At 34.8% G+C, this 20,580-nt stretch overlaps 7 protein-coding genes and 1 non-coding gene across 8 annotated transcripts; 3 read left to right on the top strand and 5 right to left on the bottom strand.

The window, feature by feature from the left end:
- Window positions 1-589: 589 nt before the first annotated feature.
- Window positions 590-1,135, top strand: LOC147930257 (uncharacterized). The gene has a single exon (XM_087476782.1). The coding sequence runs from the start codon at window positions 590-592 to the stop codon at window positions 1,133-1,135; it is 546 nt and encodes a 181-aa protein (XP_087332908.1).
- Window positions 1,136-1,884: 749 nt separating this feature from the next.
- Window positions 1,885-3,434, bottom strand: LOC104730784 (galactinol synthase 6-like). Its single transcript, XM_010450001.2, has 4 exons — window positions 3,091-3,434; window positions 2,488-2,811; window positions 2,275-2,409; window positions 1,885-2,177 (listed from the first exon to the last, which is right to left on the bottom strand). The coding sequence occupies exons 1-4, from the start codon at window positions 3,403-3,405 to the stop codon at window positions 1,959-1,961; spliced, it is 993 nt and encodes a 330-aa protein (XP_010448303.1). The 5' UTR covers window positions 3,406-3,434; the 3' UTR covers window positions 1,885-1,958.
- A 579-nt stretch (window positions 3,435-4,013) lies between these two features.
- Window positions 4,014-6,512, top strand: LOC104730785 (uncharacterized). Its single transcript, XM_010450002.3, has 7 exons — window positions 4,014-4,220; window positions 4,323-4,384; window positions 4,474-4,557; window positions 5,149-5,203; window positions 5,681-5,816; window positions 6,073-6,123; window positions 6,231-6,512. The coding sequence occupies exons 1-7, from the start codon at window positions 4,112-4,114 to the stop codon at window positions 6,328-6,330; spliced, it is 597 nt and encodes a 198-aa protein (XP_010448304.1). The 5' UTR covers window positions 4,014-4,111; the 3' UTR covers window positions 6,331-6,512.
- A 205-nt stretch (window positions 6,513-6,717) lies between these two features.
- LOC104730786 (large ribosomal subunit protein eL31x-like) lies at window positions 6,718-7,648 on the bottom strand. Its single transcript, XM_010450003.3, has 3 exons — window positions 7,484-7,648; window positions 7,259-7,350; window positions 6,718-7,138 (listed from the first exon to the last, which is right to left on the bottom strand). Exons 2-3 carry the CDS (start codon window positions 7,336-7,338, stop codon window positions 6,859-6,861), a joined length of 360 nt encoding a protein of 119 aa, XP_010448305.1. The 5' UTR covers window positions 7,339-7,350; window positions 7,484-7,648; the 3' UTR covers window positions 6,718-6,858.
- Window positions 7,649-7,835: 187 nt separating this feature from the next.
- Window positions 7,836-7,907, top strand: TRNAP-UGG (transfer RNA proline (anticodon UGG)). The gene has a single exon. It is a non-coding gene; the product is annotated as a tRNA-Pro (tRNA).
- A 99-nt stretch (window positions 7,908-8,006) lies between these two features.
- Window positions 8,007-9,924, bottom strand: LOC104730787 (putative caffeoyl-CoA O-methyltransferase At4g26220). Its single transcript, XM_010450004.3, has 5 exons — window positions 9,603-9,924; window positions 9,091-9,200; window positions 8,781-9,005; window positions 8,573-8,704; window positions 8,007-8,484 (listed from the first exon to the last, which is right to left on the bottom strand). Exons 2-5 carry the CDS (start codon window positions 9,157-9,159, stop codon window positions 8,194-8,196), a joined length of 717 nt encoding a protein of 238 aa, XP_010448306.1. The 5' UTR covers window positions 9,160-9,200; window positions 9,603-9,924; the 3' UTR covers window positions 8,007-8,193.
- Window positions 9,925-10,009: 85 nt separating this feature from the next.
- LOC104730788 (uncharacterized) lies at window positions 10,010-11,580 on the bottom strand. Its single transcript, XM_010450006.3, has 3 exons — window positions 11,363-11,580; window positions 10,830-11,040; window positions 10,010-10,397 (listed from the first exon to the last, which is right to left on the bottom strand). The coding sequence occupies exons 2-3, from the start codon at window positions 11,009-11,011 to the stop codon at window positions 10,211-10,213; spliced, it is 369 nt and encodes a 122-aa protein (XP_010448308.1). The 5' UTR covers window positions 11,012-11,040; window positions 11,363-11,580; the 3' UTR covers window positions 10,010-10,210.
- A 4,075-nt stretch (window positions 11,581-15,655) lies between these two features.
- On the bottom strand, window positions 15,656-17,730 carry LOC104730789 (1-aminocyclopropane-1-carboxylate synthase 7). Its single transcript, XM_010450007.2, has 3 exons — window positions 17,358-17,730; window positions 16,961-17,256; window positions 15,656-16,780 (listed from the first exon to the last, which is right to left on the bottom strand). Exons 1-3 carry the CDS (start codon window positions 17,559-17,561, stop codon window positions 15,922-15,924), a joined length of 1,359 nt encoding a protein of 452 aa, XP_010448309.1. The 5' UTR covers window positions 17,562-17,730; the 3' UTR covers window positions 15,656-15,921.
- Between the last annotated feature and the right edge of the window lie 2,850 nt (window positions 17,731-20,580).

The raw sequence follows: 20,580 nt of genomic DNA on the forward strand, positions 1-20,580 counted from the left end.
TTAACTTCAAAATGAATTATATTGTAATTATGGATTTGTAATTATGATATATATGCACAATATGTAACTGACAATCAATTAGAAAAATCATAATGGTGGTAAGTGGGTGATTAACTTCAAAATGAATTATATGGTCATTTAATAGTAGCAAGTAATATTGTAATTATGGATTTGTAATAAAAAAAATATATGAAAAATAAAAAATATTAAATGAAAACCAGCTAATAAGGAGAGAGTAAAACCTTACTTTTATATATATGATTTACAAATCCTATTATTAAATCATAGATTTTAAAAAGTCTTCTGAAATTATTGAACAAATCATTTAAAAATTTACCTTAAAATCCACGGTTATTCAAAATAGTTTGTGAATTTAGGTTTTAATAATTTTTAGAACTTCTGGAGGATTTGAGAGGATTTCTTAAGTTAAAATGCAGAAATCCAAATTTCATAGTTTTAGGTGGGATTTAAAATATTTTTACAATAAATCATTGGTTAATGTGGCAATATCTGCAAAGCTCGGAACGCACGGGTTTTCGAGAATGAGGTGGAACGACCTGACGTGGTTGTCCGAGTGGCGGAAGGAGAGATGCAGACTTGGCAGCAGGCACAGGTGGAGCTCGAGCAGGATGAAATTTCTTCCTCCCCACGAGCTCTGTCTACCAGGACTCCGGGGTGTGATTTACCGTCGGTTTTTTCAGGTCATAGGTGTTTTGTTGATGGTTCGTGGAAAGAGACGGATGTTTTTGCAGGTGCAGGATGGGTGTGCACATCTTCACATGGCGCTCCTTTGTATGGCACAACCAACTACCGGCGCAGTTTGTCTCCGTTGCATGCAAAAGTAGAAGCTTTCATTTGGGCGATGCGCTGCATGATTGGACATGATTTCTCGGAGGTGGTCTTTTATACGGACTGTTCTGACTTGGTGAAGATGATGTCTTCGCCCCAGGATTGGCCAGCCTTTGCACCTTATCTAGACGATATCCAGAGTGACAGGGAGGAATTTTCATCTTTTTCTTTGGTTTATGTTACTAGAAATGCGAATGTACGAGCGGACTCTTTAGCGCGCCGTGCGCGCTTGTCTCCGCATCATCTTCTGTTTGTAAACAACTTTCCCGCAAATTGGCTCTTTTAAGCTGATTTCTTTTTGTTGACAAAAAATAAAAAATTAAAAAAAAATAAAAAAATAAATCATATCAATTTCTCTAAAATCTCATGAAAATTCAACTCATTTGAAATATTAAATTGAATACACCCACTAACTAAAATGACAAGTTTGGAAGTCACGCTAAAATTAGTTACAGTATCCAAAACTGGATAATGGAGGTAAGAGACTCATAAATAAGTAGATTCAGATATATTTTTACGGATCCTTAGTTTATATACAAAAAAAAATAGAAATATAACATTTTAGTCCTTACCAAAAAAGAAATATAACATTTTAGTTATTTATTTTCCTTACCATATTGGTAGGAATCGGATAGTATTCAGAACCGAAAATTTACAACTTATATGGAAACTAATATAATTAAAATGTCCTTGGGAAATTGTTTTCAGTTATAATGTCCCTATCTTTTATACTAAAATCCGCATTAATTTTAAGAAAGTCTTTTCAAAACATAAGTTGCAACATTATCACATATCGAAATACCATTGATGTGTAAAAATGTTACATAGATGCAAAGAGAAGAAGAAAAACGACTGAAGGAGAATTAAAGCTAAATTGCATTCTTATTATTTGATTATAAAATAGAGAGATATACGGTGGTCTAGGTCGACATCGACAAACAACACCAACCACTCTATAATCTCACAAGTAAAACATAAAAACTCAAACGAGGTTGCTATATATAATTATGATAAAATTATTATATATAGCTAGACCTCTTTTATTAAAACCAAAAAGAAAACAAAAAAAAAATGTTGCATAGATATAGCAACCACATAAAACGATTAGGTTATGCGGCGGAGGGGGCAAGGTTGGTGAGGACATCGCCAACAGATTCTTTGGAAGCCAAGGGTGCAATGATCGGATTCGGCTTAGAGTCACTCTCAACGAAGTATTTGTAGTCTAAACTCGTATCCTCGTAAATCTCCCACCATTTTTTCACCAACATTTTTATGTCTTCTCGATCCATATGCTCTTCAGCCCCATTGTATCTCCAAGGCTTTGAACCCTGTAAATATTGATTAGAAATATAAAAATTTAGTAAATCTTTACATATATATTAAGTATATAGAGAAAGGAAAAAAAATAAACAAAATAAAACGTACATTAGCACAGTAATGAACAACACTGATTTGGTCAAGGTCAACATGTTCAGGATGACGCCAAAGCATAGCCAATACAAGGTTGTAGGTCGAGGGGATTGGTTTGTAAATGTCTCTGAAGTACATATTCAGAAAATCCTATCAAAAACAAACATTAATATTAGAATCGTATGATAGAGAAAAAAAAACTCAAATAATGAAAAACAAAAATTGCACCTGTTCGGCAAAAAGAGTTGGAGTCGTGATTTGAACAACACGAAGGAGATCCTCGTAAGAGACGAGATTTGGTTCAAAAACCAACATACCAGCATTGAAATATACCGGCGGTGGAGAGCCGAGGCTTTCGACAGGCCACGTCACCTTTTCAGGGCACTGTTGGCAGTAACCAATTTTGTATTGTGGAGATTTGGACCAAGATATCTCGCAAAAGCAATCTTTGACGGCGTACAAGTAGCCACGAGGAGCATCGAAAAGATGATCGATGTTACTAAACACTTGTATATCTCCATCAAGATATATCATCCTCTCATACTCCACAAACTGTATTTAAATATGTTAATGAGAAGTCGTTAAACATATATGTGGGAAAAAACGTTTGAATAACGACTTTTAAAATTATTATGTATACACGGTTCACGGTTGTACACAGTTATTTAACTAATGATCTACATATTGGACATGATATTGGTTATATATAATCTTTATTACTACTACGTAACACTCTCGACGTAACAACAGGATCATCATGTTTTTAAAACACACGTAATAATATTGATAAATAAACACAACTATACATATATAGTAAGTAAAAATATTTACCTCCCAAATACGAAGCTTGGAGTAGTTGATAACGTAATACGCCATGGAGTAACCGGTTTGGTTTTCCGGGGGATGGACGGGTTCAATGTCACGAATGATGCATCCCTGAGCCACCAGGATTTGACGGTGTTCCTCAGGCACGTCTGGGAGAGTCGCCACAACAAGAGGATAAGCAGAGTTCACCTTACGAAGTCCTTTAGCTAGACCAACCACACCCATCCAGTAGTCTTTGTTTCCAGCGAGGAAAGTGACGTACGCTCTTTTCCCACCGTCAGGGATCACCGTCTTCTCAACGTTCAGCGTCATTTGAGCCATCTCAAATAATTAACAAAGAAGATTGGTTTCTTAGAAAGAGAAGAACTGTTTATTTTTTTTGGGTTGCGATTGTAGTAAGTGAATGGAAGATAAGAGACACGATCGTATTCTTATATAGGGAACAAGAGAGATAAGGAGAAATAAATGCCAAGGAGAGAATTAATTACGGATATCATTACAGAATATTGGAAAGTTTGATAACGTTTTTGATGCGAGTGATTTGTTTAGCAATATATAAATCGGAGAAGATAAAGAAACATGAATCCAAAATTATCACAAATATGGAAATGAGGATGATTAATTCATCATATATGTTTGCGGATCTGTATTCAAATCGGTGTACTAAATGTTTTGATGTATATATGGCAAATATTGCCCTATCGAATTATTCGTTATGAATATTTTTCTAGTCTGTTTGTGTATAAACTTGTTCTGGTTGAGCCGACGGTTTATGGCAACTAATTTATTTAATTGCTTTATCTTAGGCGTTAATGATGTATTTCCTTTTCTGGGGGCCAAGAAATGGACCGGTGTATAGTAATATGGGCTGGGCTTTTAAAATAGACGGTGACTTAAAAGGCTTTTTCGACTAGAGAAACTCTCGTTGGGGTGGCGGCTCTGGAGGAGACTTCCCTTTACTAAAATCTTATTGAAGGTTTCCAATTTTCTGAGTTTGTTTGCAATCACTGAAGAAAGAAAAATTCAGATGAAGAAGTTAGCGAGAAAATGGCGGAGAACTCGTCGCGAAGAAGATGATGATAAGTTCGTCCTTCCTACTTCTGACGACGTCGATTCTCGTCCTATCGATACGCAAGGTTTTGTTTCTCTCTTTCTGTTGATTTTTTTTCCGGCAGATTCGTAAAAGCGAGCTCGTAGTAACTCTTTCTCGTTTGTCATCTTCGTTTTTTTTTTTACAGAGCAAGAGGAGTACGTTAGGTCGCTCGAGGAAGCTCACGCTCAGCAAAGTCGGCAGTGGAGGGTAAGATCGGAGAACATTATCTAATTTCTAGGAAAATTTGAGGAGGTATAGTTCTGAGAAGTTTGTATTTGTATTTCTCTTATGCGTAGAGTGTGTTCGTGGTTCTTCTGATCTGTTATGGAGCTTTCCTTTTCTACTCCATCTTCCAGCAGTTCGTTTCACCATGGGAATTGGTATGATCAACTCTCCCTTAAGTGTGGCCTCTTGTTTGTTTTTCCACTGCTCTTTCTATTGAATTGAATCCATAGGTAAAAATTCAGATCAGATCACTTGTCTTCAGTTGCAGCGAAACCTTTGATCTTATAATTACGGATTTGAATTAAAACTTAAGAGTTCAGTTGAAAGTGAGTATGGTTTCTATGATAGGTGTTGGATTTAGAGTTTTGAATTTATAATTGCCTGACTATGGAGAGCTAATATAATTTACCTGAATTGAGTCCATAGTTGAATAATTCAGATCAGATTCCTTGTCGTCAGTTGCAGCGAAAACTTTTGATTTTTTTACTAAAGGGAGTTGAAGTAACACTTAAAGGATTCAATCGAGATTGAGTGTTGTTTTAATGATAGGTTTTGGATTTAGAGTTTTGAATGTATTGCCTGACTATGGAGAGCTAATAGTTTACTGAATTTATTACACTTTCAATCTTTGTATGATACACTAATTCTATGTATGGAGTTATACAAATGTCTCTTTATAATATACTCCGTACGGTCTGTATTTCGTAAGTTCTTTTTAAGTTATGCCATTTTTTTTTTCTGTGCAGCGGTATCATGCCTACTTCATGGAAGATCTCAAGTCATGGATGGTCATTTCAGCTGGTTTGTCTTTCATCTATGTGTTTTTACTCTGTAGTCATGTTTTACTAGATTTGACTTGTCATATGGTGGTACAACCAATACGGAGCTTGTGTGGAACTTTCTGTGTAATCTCTTGTACCAATATGGTAAACAAGTAGTAATGTTAGTTGTTAGATGCATAATAATATTATGCACAGTTTCTCATGGGCATTCTCCGGCTGTAGTTCCCGAGTATCACTTTCCATAAGAGAGCATATCTATTGGTGGAATAGTGTAGAACGAGAAAGATTGACTGCATTATGAGTGTTTTTGACCTTAGGCATAAAAATCCTTCCTCACTCTCTGCTACTATAATTATAAGAACCCATTCATGGCCATACTGAAACCTTAAATCCATCGGAAGACTTTGCTGCTTGATCTTTAGTTATTTTTTAAAAAAGTTTAAGCATGTTTGACTCTTACAACGATAACATTTCTATCATTGGATTGTTGGATCAGAGTGGATCGCTATCATGGCGTGCTGTCTCTCCATTGTCGGGCTACGAGATAAGAAGAATGATCATAGACGATGGTTCTGGTACTCATCTGTTGTTGGATCTGCATTGACCATCTTTTGGCTTTACTACTTGCTGAGGTACTCACTAGAGAGTATAAATTTCATTACTTCGGATATCATAGAACACTTAACAAACCCTCATAATTACTACTAGAGAAGCTAGAGTGCATTCAATTTCAGTCTCAATGTATAGCTCCAGAGATGCTGGTTCATAGATAATAATGCAATTTTTAGTACCATTTAATCTTTTTGTTAGTATATATGGTAGATCAAGAATAGGGATACTTGTGCTCTTATGTATGACTGTGCTGATCTTTTTTCACTTGTGTTCTAGGCTTCCGAAGTTCCGGTGGGATGCTATATGGCTTCCGTTTGGACCTCTTTGGTATGCACATCTCTCACTTAGATGTAACCTTGCGCATATATAAGATAATACCATATTATGTATGTGACACTAACGTTTGTTTAACTCACTGTACAATGAAATTGCAGCGGAGCTGGAACTTGTCTATACGTGGATCATTTACTGGAGGAATCATCTGAAGAAGTGAAAAAACTAAGGAACTATATGTACGCATATAAATCAAGGTAGAGATCAAATGCCATCCCAATACTCTTTGGCGTAACTCTGTGATAGCCAGTGTGCAAGTTTTGACTCTATCATCCCCTAAAGAGCTTTCTTTTTATGCTGTAAATAGAATCGAGACTTTCAACTTCTGCATGAACAGCTATAAGATTCATTTTGTATAAAAGAAAACTCATGATTAACTCAAAGCAAATTCCAGGTCACATAGTCAAATCATGACGCAATTTTAGGTCATACAGGTATAAACTTGTTAAACGAGTTGGAACAATTCACTTGGAAATTGGTGCATACTCAGAGTGATATGCTCTCAGGATGTGATCACTACAATAATGATCACATGAGCATTAGCATCTAGTACTATGCGAAGTTGTCATATTGACCTAGAGACACAAGAGTAAAATTATGTCTTGCTCACATTTCATGAGATATGGTGGACAAGGATTCAACAAGATAGATAAACGTTCTCTTCCATAACTGATTCGAAAAAAAACAAAATTGAAAAAAAAAATCTGATAGGGGAGATTACAAGATAGTTCAATCCTCTTCTTCAATGACCTTAGTACCAAGACCAGAGAGTCCTTCAGCAGGGATTTCAGCAACAGTGACAAGAGAGAAGAACTCTTCCTTGGCATCTTCGTCATCATTTCTCTTACGAGCAACTCGGACTCTGATCCTCCTAGGTGGACCTCTGATACCTTTGCTCCAAATCTGCTTGTTCAATTTCACATCTACTCTCACATCCTTAGTACCCATTGCCTTCTCGGCAAACTTCCTTATCTCCTTGATAGCATTTGGTGCCTTCTTCTTAAAGGTACTGTTTAACAACACGAATCAAGTCAATGTTCAATTTCAACTCATGATATCAGACAATTCCAACTGCTAACGAATTTTTTGAGGCAAAAGAGCAAAAAGTGAGATTGGTTTAGGAAGTTACCAGCTATGAAGGCGTCTGTGAAGGTTGATGGTGTACTCTCTGGTCACCACCTCCTCTTTCCTTCCCTTCTTCTCCGACATTTTTATATGTTCCTGCGAATATCAAAACTCAAATCAGTTTAGTTCCGATAGCTAATACTGAACCGATTAGCTCACTTTACTTGAAAAAAATGCATTGGCACGAACTTTAAAACGGATATTAAGATACAGAGAGAGAAGAGTATACCTTCGTCTCTCTAGGAACGCCGATAATACAGAGCCGGTGGTGGCGGAGGAGTGTGGATGCTTATATGCGGCGCTCTATAACTATACTATAGGATGAAGAACTAACCCTAGTCCATTTTATGGGCTTTTTACTTTACTAGACCTGTTTTCTTATGGCCCAATTGATAGTTTCTGAACTCCAAAAAAAAAAACGTTTATAGAATTTTTTTCAACACTGGAAAATTTAGAATTTTAAACTTCGTTAACCATTTAACCTTGGATGAAATGTATTGTCTTTTGACATTTCACCGCGGAGGCCAAACTAAATTCTCTGATGTCCGTACAAGAAACTCTAACAACGTATGTATCAAAGTGGGCGTTTGGTCTAGTGGTATGATTCTCGCTTTGGGTGCGAGAGGTCCCGAGTTCGATTCTCGGAACGCCCCTTTCTTTTTGTGTTTAGCAGTTTTGCCAAAAGACTCAAAAGTTTCTTCTTGCTATTTTTTGGTATCTTTTTATACTTTTGAAAGTTGAGAAATCCAAAAGATCACAAAAAACAACACTCTAGCATCACAATAGCTCTCAATATAAAGGTTCACACAATCACACGAGCCAAAATATCACAAATGAACAACACTCTAAGCATCACAATAGCTCAATATAATTAAAAGGTTTCACAAAGACAGTACCCAAAAGATCACAAAGAACCACACTCTAGCATCACAATAGCTCTCAATATAATCTCCTGCAAATAGTGATCCCATCGCCAAGTGCAGCATGCGAGATCTGCACACGCTGATCATCAGAGAGTTTCTTGTTCAGCTCAAGGGTTGCGTTCTTCCCTTCTCTCCTCCACTCGGGTGTGGCAGAGTCCGGTTCAGCAACTGATCCTCCCCAGAGAGTGTTGTCATACACTATTATCCCACCAACCTTGATTAGTCTCATTAGCCTCTCATGGTAGTTGCAATAATTCACCTTGTCTGCATCCACAAATGCAAAATCATATCCACCCTCATTCCCTTTCTGCATCAAAAACACAAAGACCATCTCAGGTTATTACATACTAATTCTTTTTTTGAGAGAAAGATAAAGAAGTATGGAGAAGTCTTACATCGTTTAAAAGCTCGTCAAGAGCTGGAAGAGCTTCAGACTCTCTGAAATCAATTTTGTGTTCAACACCAGCTTTCTTTATAACTGGCAATCCTATTTCATACGAGTCTCTGCTCACGTCAATAGCTATAACCTGCAGAGCTCATATACCAAATCAGTTGCAGAATCGGAACAACGGAAGAGCTCATGACATATATATATGCACATACCTTTCCATCTTCTGGTAATGTAAGAGCAGTAAGGAGAAGAGAGTATCCAGTGAAAACCCCAACCTCAATAGTCTTTTTTGCATTTACCAGATTCAAGAGCATCTCCATCAACTGGCCAGCATCCGGTGCAGTAGCCATACCAGCTCGAGGGTGGTTATAAGTAATGTTCCTAAGCTCCTTGAGAGGCTCTGCCTCGCGTGGGTACACACTGGTCTCCAGTATATACTGTAACATTGCTCAAACACAGGTATCAGAGAAATGAAAAGCCAAATGAAGAAATGTGAAAAATGAATGAGTAGGGGGCACACACTTTATAGAGCTCTTCACTCTTCAGCAATCCCTTGGAATAATCTGATGCCTTTGCTTCATCCTTAGCCATTGTAAACACACAGTCTTCTTCCCAAAAACACGCTCAAGTATCTGCTCAAGGGTTAGGGAATAAATTAATAATCATGTCATGATGACTTAAGAAATTATGCAGAGAATAAGGGTTCTTTATGATTGATTCAGGGTTTCTGAAATTGACGATCTTTATAGTTTTCAAGAAAAAGCATATAAGGAGAGAGAGAGAGAGGTGAAAGCGCAGAGGGATCTTTTATTAAGATAAGTGGATTTGATCAGATGTTATCAAATCCAATTGCTTGGTTCTTAGAACTAAACTACTTCAAAAACCAATTGATGTAGCAGACCGTTGACTTCTTAATCAAGGCTAGGTTCACTATCCAAATACTCACACAGAAAGAACAACAAGACTCACGATTCAAAAATGATAGATGAAGAAGACTTAGAGGTATAGTGAGTAGAGAGAGAGAGAGAGAGTACCCGTTTCCGATCTTCCGCTACAATTTTGAGTGATGCTTCTAACACCTTACAAGGCTTGCTTTTATACGAAATGGCAGAAAGATAAATAACAGACAAGGTTGCAATGATATAAGAACCCTGTCCTATTCTACGACAGCTATCAATATTTTGATTCTCTTCCTTTTATGTGATTAACAAAAAGGATCCGAGCATGATGTCGTTTTATACTTCTCTGGTAAGGTTGGTGAGTTGCTGATGTTTCACGAAGGAGACATCTCACCAAACGGTCCAAACCCATTTTGCACAACCAACTACACCAGAGGAATGTTTCAAAACGTCATGCTTTTGATGATCTTGTTTCTGGTTTGTTTAATGTGTGAGCAAGAAAAAAAAAAATGGGCATTCACATAATTTTAAAACTGAAAAACAAACACAAAAAGCCAACATGGTTAGTCGACTGATATTATTAGAGCTACCATGAGTGATGATGATGCATCAGCTTCAAAACTTTTTTTGTGTATTAATTATCCAGAGAAAAAAAGAAATTAACTCTGCTACTAATGTCAAGCCGTGAGATAGTTTAGGCATTCAATGATTTTGTTTGTTTATGGGAGGGTTGTTTTGTTTCTTCAAGGGTAGTAGCCTGTGAAAGTGAAACCCCTTCCTACGATCTCTCCTGCACAGTACCAAGCGAAGCACTCCAGACCAAATAGTGCTGCAATTCCAGCATCTTCAACCTTCAAATCTGCCCGATTCTTCCACAAGCCCTTCACGTGATCGACTTCCTTCCAAAATGACTCTGTACGCCCAGGAATGCTGCGATCCACTTAAACAAGTCAGTCATAGCTAAAATGTAGTTCTGAATAACTAACATAACTAGAAACAATGAAAAGACTAATCTAATAAGAAAATGCACACTTTCACACTCTATAAGCAGGTAAATTTTTGGTATCTAATTAAGATGCAGCAGAGTATAGATCATAGATTGGCATGTGATGTATTCATGGTTTCAGAACTATAATGTATAGTTCCATTATCCTTTGATATCACAGCAAACCATGCCTAAACCTAATAGAGAACGAGCCAAAACCAAACCAACCATGGAAAATAAACTGAAAACTAAGCCAAGATATAGCTTTTACATCAGAATAACAACAACACACCAAACTCTACTCTGCTAGAAATCACACTACCACGCACATTGATTGTCCTACTTATAAAACAGAGCAAAAGGGGTAAAAAACAAACCTAGCAAGACGAGTGTAGAGAAGCTGCTTAGACAACTCATTGCATTTCTCAACAGTGGCTGGCTCCTGGATGTACATCTTGTTCTTCTCAAGCAACTGTTTGTAGTAAGTTGTGCCATGCTTAGACACAAACTTGGATGCTTCACAAGCCTTTGATTTCAGTTGTAGCAACTTGGATGCCATATCTCTCAAAACAAAAACAAAACTCTTCCCTAAACCCATAAAAAAACACGATTTTTAGATTATAATTCAAAAGAGAAGCTAATGGATACAGTCATTATTAAACCCAATTCCAAAACAAACCCTAATCATCAAAAGTGTTTAAGATCATTTATAAATACTCAGACTTTATGAATGTTTACACAATCATTCATTGTTCCACACTCAATCTAATGCTGCATGATTGTAAAGCGACACGAATGTGCAGATCTAACAGCACTCAAATTCTCAAAACAGGGGAAAAAGTGGAAAAAAAAAAAGAAGAGATGAAGCTTTAAATCAAAAGGGAAAAAGTAATTTAAAGGTCTCTCTCACCTTTGCTGATGTTTACCGGCGACGGAGATTGAAGAACTGGTGTGTCACCCGTTTACCGCAGTAGGATCGATCAACAGAGTTTTTGGGGTTTTGTTTTCTTACCTCTCTCTCTCTCTCTCTTGCTTCTTTCTCCGATGATATATTGTGGGCCTTATATGGGCCTTCAGCAACCCTTAATAAAACGATGATGACACTTAAGAAGCAGGGCCAATTAAGCTAAGAAATATGGACAAGTTTGTTTCATCAGCAATATACCATTTAAAAAAAAAAAAAAAAGGTTATAATTTGATGAAATTTGTAGTGAAAATTATGTGGTAGAAGCATTACGTTTATTATTTTTGTAAATGTTTAACATTGTGTGTACTTGTATGTAATTTGTGAATGCTACTGAGCGACTCTGGCTACGGTCAGGATTACCGGATATTCCTAATATTTTCTTTTACACCAAATAAATATGAAATAATTAAACAATATATAACACTAACATCGTATTTGAGCTGACGTGAGGTCTCAAACATATAAATATCCCAAATGGTATATTATTTGCCACTCCAAAAAAAATACGAGTAATCAGACGACCATGCGTATAATATTTTTAATAAATTCAAGAAAATATAAAATAATACTGTAATACTACAAGCAGTATATGTACAAAGTGAGTAACAACAGTATATCTCTCACCCAACATCATAATATATCTTCATTAAACACGCTAATCAAATATTATTAATCAGTCATTGGATCGCATTTTTGCTTAATGATTAGCTAGCTATTATGTACTTGCATAATTAATCTGACTAGATTGTCATCAAATAATACTTTGGACCACTTATATATTTATCTTCTTTCTTCGTCTTATTAAAATCATCTGAATAGAAATAATCGTATCCAATAATACACATGACAATATAATGTAAACAAAATTTACAAATTACAATCTAAAGTTTATTTATAGCCAACTTGTCTTTCTTTCTTTTTCTGCCGTCTATAACTCGAACACGTACACATACAGATTATAATTAAGTTGTGATACGACGACTCGACGAGGATGCTAGTTACTACGAACCACAAGTATTTCTAATCAGAAAATTAAGTTACTAATTAAGTGATGAGAAATATACAGTAACATTCTATACTAGTTGTACTAAAGAAAAATTTACCAAATTTTTTTCGGTAGAAATGATATTATCACTTCTCCATACTTTTAACATAGTTGTGGATGATACAAATTCTCGAACTAGCATTTAAATAATAAAGAATTGTTCCCCATTCAAATCTGGTAACTAAAAGTACTGATACACACACTTTTAACCTAACCACATTTGGGTCCATATATACGCAATACGTACATACATATATAAAGTACGTGTAAAATGTGTATTCCTTTTTAACAATTAAGATTTATAGGTTTCGGGTTGGTGTAAAGATAAGTCCATAAATATAATTGCGAAGCAGCTCGTAATACGACACTTAGACGAGACCAATGTAGTGGTAAAATTAATGACGACGTTGATTATTAGTTCACACGGGGGACGTGGCCAATGATTTTTTAGGCTCCAGCCTGTCATCGTGATCCGCGTGTGAGGTAGGGACTGATCTGACGGCTAAGATTCTTCCAGCTGGTCACTTTGACCTTTGACCTTTTAAAGTAGTACTATTGAGTTGCAAAATCCTAACGACCACGACACACGTGTGGATGCGAGTTTGGAATCGGTAGGATCGATTTCTAAAATGTACTATCATAATTCATAAAGGTAGAATAAACATTTTTCATTCTATAGGCTTATCAAAAACATTTGTAAATTAGAATACCAAATATAAATTAACGCAAAAGAGAAATGGCCTCACAAATTCTGAAAAGAGATCGTGGGTTTGATTGTTTTTTTTTTTTTTTTTTTTTGTCATTTTCGTGGGTATAGATCAGAATCAGCATTGGACATGACTAAAACGATCCTATATGTTACGTACTCTATAAACTTACATTGCATATATATAATTATATGTTGTTGCATGTTGTTGTTGACAAACATAAAAATAAAATATGAAAATAAATTGTCTCGCCAAAATTTTCTTATAGGGGAAGTTTGATAAGTCAATCCTCGCACTTGTCACACACGTTTTGGTTCCATTTGTCACAAGTTTACAATTATAAATACTGAAACTTTTGACCAAATATCATAAATATATGTACATTATGATATACACGAAGTCAAAAGTATTAAAAGGGGTAACAAGTAGGTAGTAACAAGGGGATCGGAAGGTAAAGTTAATTTGACCCACAATTTCGAGTATAAGAAATTTTAGTATTAGACACGTAGATAGAGACATGAGTATGTATAAAGTCAAGTGTATTACAAAGACATGACGAAACATGCAGATTGAGGAGACTAACTTTTAAGTCATAACGAAACATGCAAATTGAAGAGACTAAGTGTCAAATCGGTGATTAATTTAAAAAGGATTATGCATGCAAAGTCCACTAGTCTTAAATTCTTAAACATTTCTTTGACGCTTTCGACACTCATTTTAATAAGCTTAATTAAGAAGGTTTTCTTTTAGAATGACTAGTCAAATCAAATACTTCTCCTAATTAGCTGTAAGTGGAAGTATTATAACATTAATATAATATATACCTTGTATAAGTCAAAGTATGTAAATATATGTTTGTTATTTCTGCATGACATAACGAAAATGATTAATCATAAGTTCATAACATAAACGCTATATAGTAAATGTAATATAGGTCAAAGTATATACACATACATATGGAAAATTTGGTGCAGTATAAAACATCTATTAATCGTAAATTTAGAGTTTCACTTATGTATGTATGATTTATCTAAAGCAATTTTCAATTTTGAATCAAAATGATTGTTTTAGTTTTCGCTAGGTGCATGATGTAAGAAATGCATGCCTATATTTCTGTTGCATGCAACCTCTATACTATATAGCTTACCAATACCATGCCTTTTTCTTATTTTTTGTGTGCAACAAAGCTACAATTCCCTGTCATTAAATTTATAGATGAACTCATTCGGAATACACTAATGTAATTTACACACTTTTTGGAAAATATAAGTATGTGTGTAAATAAATACATGTAACAACAATTTGCATTATTATATTCCTTTAATAGAGACCAATGTCTTTGCACTTATATCATTTGTTTTTATTCGACCAAGTGGTATACGACCTCGTCTTGGCCAAGAAATTAAATAACTCGGGGACGTTAGCTAGGAAAAAACCAACTATTTAGATATTTATTTCATGAAAATAATAAACTGGCAAATCCCATATTTAAGCTTATAAGTCGTTGTGTTTAAGAAAACTATACATCTTTTCTGGTCAAAACCACTACTAGTTCTCATTTCAACGTCGAAATTCAAATTTATGAGCATATATATTGCACTTCTTTAGAGTTATTTTGTTTTAGATATCATCACCATTCATGCGATTAGTGAAATCTTCTATGTGAGAGACTTGGGAGATTATCACTATACTGATGGCTTAAACCTGTGGTTCTCTACTCGCGCAATTTTGTGTTTCTTAAAACTCTCTCTTTTGATTTTTCTTTCAAGGTGTAAAAAACATGATGGCATTCTTTGTATAAACGTTTTTGGTTGAATACAATTTTATGTTCATTTTTTAAAAAAAAATTGTGAGTCTAGAATATTTCTTATTAATTAGCTTCATCTAGTCGAAAATAGCCAGAGTTCCGCTGACATAAAAAAAAAATTCGTTATCAAAAGACAAAACTATATATATGTTATGATGTTACCTTACAAATAGTTGTACTAATTTTTTTTTTGTTATAAATCTTCATATATATGTAAGATACTTTACTTGGTAGCTACGTAAAAAATTAGTTCGATCTCACCAAAAACCGTGTGAAATAATATTAAGATTTAAGAGAATAAAAGGAACACATTTCTTGTTAGAGTTGTACAGTGACCAAGTCAAAAAGATCCGACCATATAAAAACACTAACTTCTGTAGAAATTACATCAACAATGACATGAACATATTGAAATAATCTTATCTAAACCCATTTGCTGGATACAAGTATACATCAACAAATTTTCACTTCAATTCGACAAGAAAAAAAGTCAACAAATATTACATACAGATCAGTGACCTTAAAAAAAGGAAGAAGCAAATTTGTGGCTAGCTACTGTCTTATCAACAGATATATCATATATGGAGATTTTTGCATTTGCCGTAAACAATATTGTTTTGATCGGTTGAACAAAAACCATGCTTACTCAAGTTATAGAGATATACATAAGAAAGATATGCTGTAATACTTTATATAAAAAAGTCGTTTATAACATCAAGTATTACAGGTCAACCTTGATGAACATACAAATTAACTTGCTTTGTCCAAAGCAAGAAAACAAACAATAATATCTAGAAAAGAGAAACAAATGAAAACCCATATTCACATCAATGAATTTCGATTAATCATCTCCTCTTTCCTGAAAAATTAATTTACCCTCCCCCATACATTAACCACCAAAAAAAAACGGATTTAATTTACTTTCATTTTTTTACTTTACATTTCAAAACTTCCTTCTTCGGTCCATGAACTCATGTATTCTCTTCAACGCAATCTCCAAAGTGTTCTCGCTCATGTTAGCAAAACAAACCCTAAACCAACCAAACTCCGAGCAGTGACAGGAAGTTCCCGGAGATATGTTCAGCTTAAGCTCCTTCAAGATCACATCCCAAAGCTGGAGCTCGCCGTCCTTAGTTTTCTTTTCGAGCAAGAAACCCAAATTCATCCAGCAAAATAGTCCTGCGTTCCCCTTCAAACACTCAATTCCTGCCTTCTTAAGCCCCTCCACAATCGTCTCGTACCGTCTCCTAAGTCTTTCCCGGTTTATCCTTATGTACTTTTCCGTAAACTCCACATCCGACAACATAGAAGCCAACATGTGTTGTGTCTGCGACGAGACAAGCGTAAAGCTCGACATCCTTCTCGCTGTCCTCACAACATTATCATTGTACGAGTAAATAGTCCCGACGCGGAAACCGGGAAGACCAAGATCCTTGGAGAGGCTGTATACGATGTGGACTCGTTCCTTTACTGACACGTCATCGATGTTCTCTACGATCTCGGCAACGCTAGTAAACTCTGAAGCATGGAAGACGGACCCGGAGTAGATCTCGTCTGAGACCAAGTGAATGTTCTTGCGTACGCAGAAGTCAAGGAGATCTTCAAGAACCTTCTTTTGTACCGTCGCACCTAATGGGTTCGATGGGTTGGTTATGAGCACTCCTCGGACTCTAATGTTTGCGTCACGAGCCGTTTGGTAAGCTGACTCGAGCGCCTCCGGAGTTATCTGGAAATTGTTCGAGCTGTCGCAATGGATCGGTACTATTTTCACTCCGGTTCTCCATCTCAAATCTCTATCGAATCTGTAATGAAATAAAGAAATTGTTCGGTAAATACAGTGCATTAAAATATAGAAAACATACAAAAAGATTATAAATTTTTCTTATAAATGGTGTTAGTTTGTTGCAACTATTTCTTTGTAGTTTATATTATAAGAATGACCATATTTTTTTCGGTATTATATAATATAAAGTGTGACGTACCCTGGATAATACGGTGTAGGGACTAGAAGAGCGTCGTTAGGATCGGCAAGGATGAAAGTTAAGAGCTCGTTAGCTGCGGTGGCTCCGGCGGTGAGGACGATTCGGTCAGGATCGAATCTAGCTTTACCTCCTCGAATCTGTTCCATGAAGCTAGCCATGGCTTGTCTGAAAGTTTTAAGACCGTGATAGTCTTGAAACAGTGCGTTTTCACGGAAACCAGGAGCTCCTTTTGATCCCCACATCGAACCTTCTGGATTCTTCTTCTCTAAGTAAGTTTCTAGAAGATCAAACGAGACCTGTGTATAGAAGAAATATGATGGAGGAGATAATTAATACATTATCGCCATATTTTATAAGAAAAGTTGATTAAATATTTAAATGAAATAAAATAAATTACCTGATTCTCAGCGAGACCCATTTGAATAACACCGGAAGGGTTATGAGTTTCGTCGTAAGGATTCTCGTCGTAAGCTTTCCAACCGGCGAAGTAAGGTGAGTCTTCGCCGTGTGTGTCTGAAACCGCAACTCGAGAAAGCTCGACGACGTTGTTGTTGTTGTTGTTGTTGTTTGATGATCTCTCTATCATTAGAGGAAGACCCATTTTTTTTGTTAGAGTTTCGAACTTGACACGTGACACGTGACAGCTCTGAAACACAATCGGAGAGAGAGAGAGAGAGATAAGAAGAGAAGTGTGTTGGAGTTAAACATTTGAGTTAATGAGGGAGAGGTATATATAGCAAACGTGACGGAGATGGAAGTCCTTTGACAATATTTCGATTTAATATTAGTTTACTTACATATAGAGAAGAGGTTTGTGTAAAGAATAAGGAAGATTCGATTGTGGAAAAATAAGTTGTCATTGACCTGCAAATGGATGATTAGATAAGAGTGTTTTTGGCTATTTTTATTTTTTGTTTTTTTATCTTGAAACTTCTTGGTGGTTCATCTATAGCAGATCGCCAGTTCCATAAATCGTTTATTATCAATTTTTATACGTAATATCGTTTACCTCTGTTTTCAATGTGGTTTATTTTAATTTCGGGAAAGTTTCAAAATAATTTGGGTTTAGTCGGCTGCAACGATTTAAATCCAAAAAGGAACACCAATACATTTTTTGATACTCAAGTTTGTTATTGAAAATATTTTCTTTTTGTAATATCAATCATTCGCTAATATAACAAATTTAATAAGTAATTAATCTGTTTCACTATGAAAACTGTAAAGTACCTTTTTTCTTTAATCTTTACAGAAATATAAAATAATAAGTTAACTCTTTTTTTTTGAGAATACAAATTTAAATAACAAAACTTATGTGTAAACAAAGAGTCATCCAGTAGTGTAGTTTTTGATTATAGTTTATAAAAATGTATACGTCTGTTTTACATTATCTGTTTAAATATAATTAAAACTCGATTAAGTAACTAATCAAATTTATTGGGGATATTAAACTCCATTAGGTGAAAGAAATGGGGAAACAACTAAATTAAATGTTCTGATTCGATGTTGTAAGCAAAATCAAAGATCACCTTTTGCCAAAATCAGTTTCGGACAACTGTTAGCTTGTGTCTTCTTCTTCCTTCTCTTGTCAATACATTTTTTTTGCTCCATACAATATTTATTTAATTATTTTTTCCAAAGCTTTAGCTATGAGATCTATAGCCCAAATACGGTGGTTGAAATGCCGACTACACGGATTCGATGATAACACCAAGAAAACAAAAAAAAAGGTAATTCCGATAATACGAGAGGAGTGGGTGGGTGGCTATCCATATACACTTTATTAGTGTTGATAAGAATTAATGGCTTGTGAAAATATCACCGTTCTAACAGTATTTGAGTTCAAATCCATATACTCGATCCATATTTTGCACAAATTAGTAAATATCTATTAGTAGTTTAATTATGAATTTATGTGTTGGTCTGGAAAAAAAAAAATGTAATGTTTGTTAAATACTATATAATTTAAATTAATTCTGGGCTGCGTAATTAGTCCGTAACATTTTTATAATTTTTCGCCAAGTGGTCAAAGTATGCTCCCTAATGGGTGATAATAATGCTCCCTATTGATGGCGGTACGTACGGCTAATCAAAACCTTTGTTTAATTAAGGCAGATTTTAATTCTCTCGTACTTAGGAACCCGCTTACACATGCTATCAGTCTTAACTCTGTACACATGAAGATAAACATGTAGTAACAGATACTGTAATAATTATTACAAAAACTACATTTATAAAAACACAGATTTTTAAACCCTCATAATCTTTTGAATTTCTTTAAAACTTATAAAACGTTGAATGTCTAGTATTAGTAGATCACTTACGTTTTTTCCACATATTTTGTTATGTTTTGTTTTTGAATTATATTTCAACACGCTAATGAAATAAAACATAATCATGTTCGAAAACTTGATATATATTTGGATGTAAAAAAAAGCCGAATTTATGTTTACAAACCATTAAACTTAAACAAATGATATACCTACCATTCATCCGCTTAAACTCTTTATATATTTAACATAGTTTACTCTTTAATTCTTAATTTTGTTATTTTATTTATTGTACCATGTCACCTTTTAAATACCACTTACACATATATCTAAATCTTATTAATTTGTTGTAATGCGATATGTGAAGCAAAAAGATAGAGAAGGATATTTCGGAAATCTAAGAGTGGTTAAAAGTCGAACTACGTGACACAGATACATACAATCATAGCATAAGATTATGATTCCAATCTGTGAACAATATGATCATCAAGAATATAAGTTCTTGAAGGATCTTAGCTGACCCCACGTATCGCAATTAATAGTATATATAGTCTTACAGAATCGAAATTTTCAAAACTCAAATAAAAAGTGGAGTAACCAAAAAAAACATCTCTTATAGACAATTAACAAAGATTAAAAGCACGAGTTCCTCAATTCGATATTAAGTTAGTAGAGAGTTGTTGATTCCATTTTGTGTTGGTGGGTACATTTTGTTTATAGAAGTGGTTACTACGGAGATTTTTTTTTCTCCAAACTATAAATGATTGTTTTTATTACTATAAGTCTATAACCATCATAGCATAATACTGATGATAGTATAGTCGAATTCTAGAACAGTTCTAAATTAAACACATGTTATCAAAATTTGATCTCTGTCTACAAGGGCACTGTGAATAGAAAATATTGTAATTCCTAGTTTAAAGCTTGTTTTGACGATGAAGTTTAAGATTAATGTGTAAGTAACTTCTCAAGTACAAGAACGAATTAAGTAAGGTAAGGTTAGCTATTTTAGATTTCATACTATACGATTTTTCTTTTTTTATAAAACCAACCTAACATATTTGCTCTAGCCGAACGAATATATACACTCCATTTCTAGTCTATTACATATCCTTAATTCGGACTCAAACCCGAGAAAAAAAAAACTTTTTATTTTTTTAGATCAGATTTATAGTTAGGTACTCCCTCTGTTTCACAAAGAGTGTCATTTTGACATATTTCACACAAATTAAGAAAAGTTTGAATTATACTTATTTGCCCCTATTTATTAAGTGATTAATGATCAAAATTCAATGAAAATAGCTTTGGGTTTAGGGGTAAAAAAGAAAATTTAGCATTAAAACACTCATTGGA

Source organism: Camelina sativa, chromosome 12, assembly GCF_030686135.1.
Source record: "Camelina sativa cultivar CO46 ecotype springtype chromosome 12, ASM3068613v1".
Classification (NCBI taxonomy): domain Eukaryota; kingdom Viridiplantae; phylum Streptophyta; class Magnoliopsida; order Brassicales; family Brassicaceae; genus Camelina; species Camelina sativa.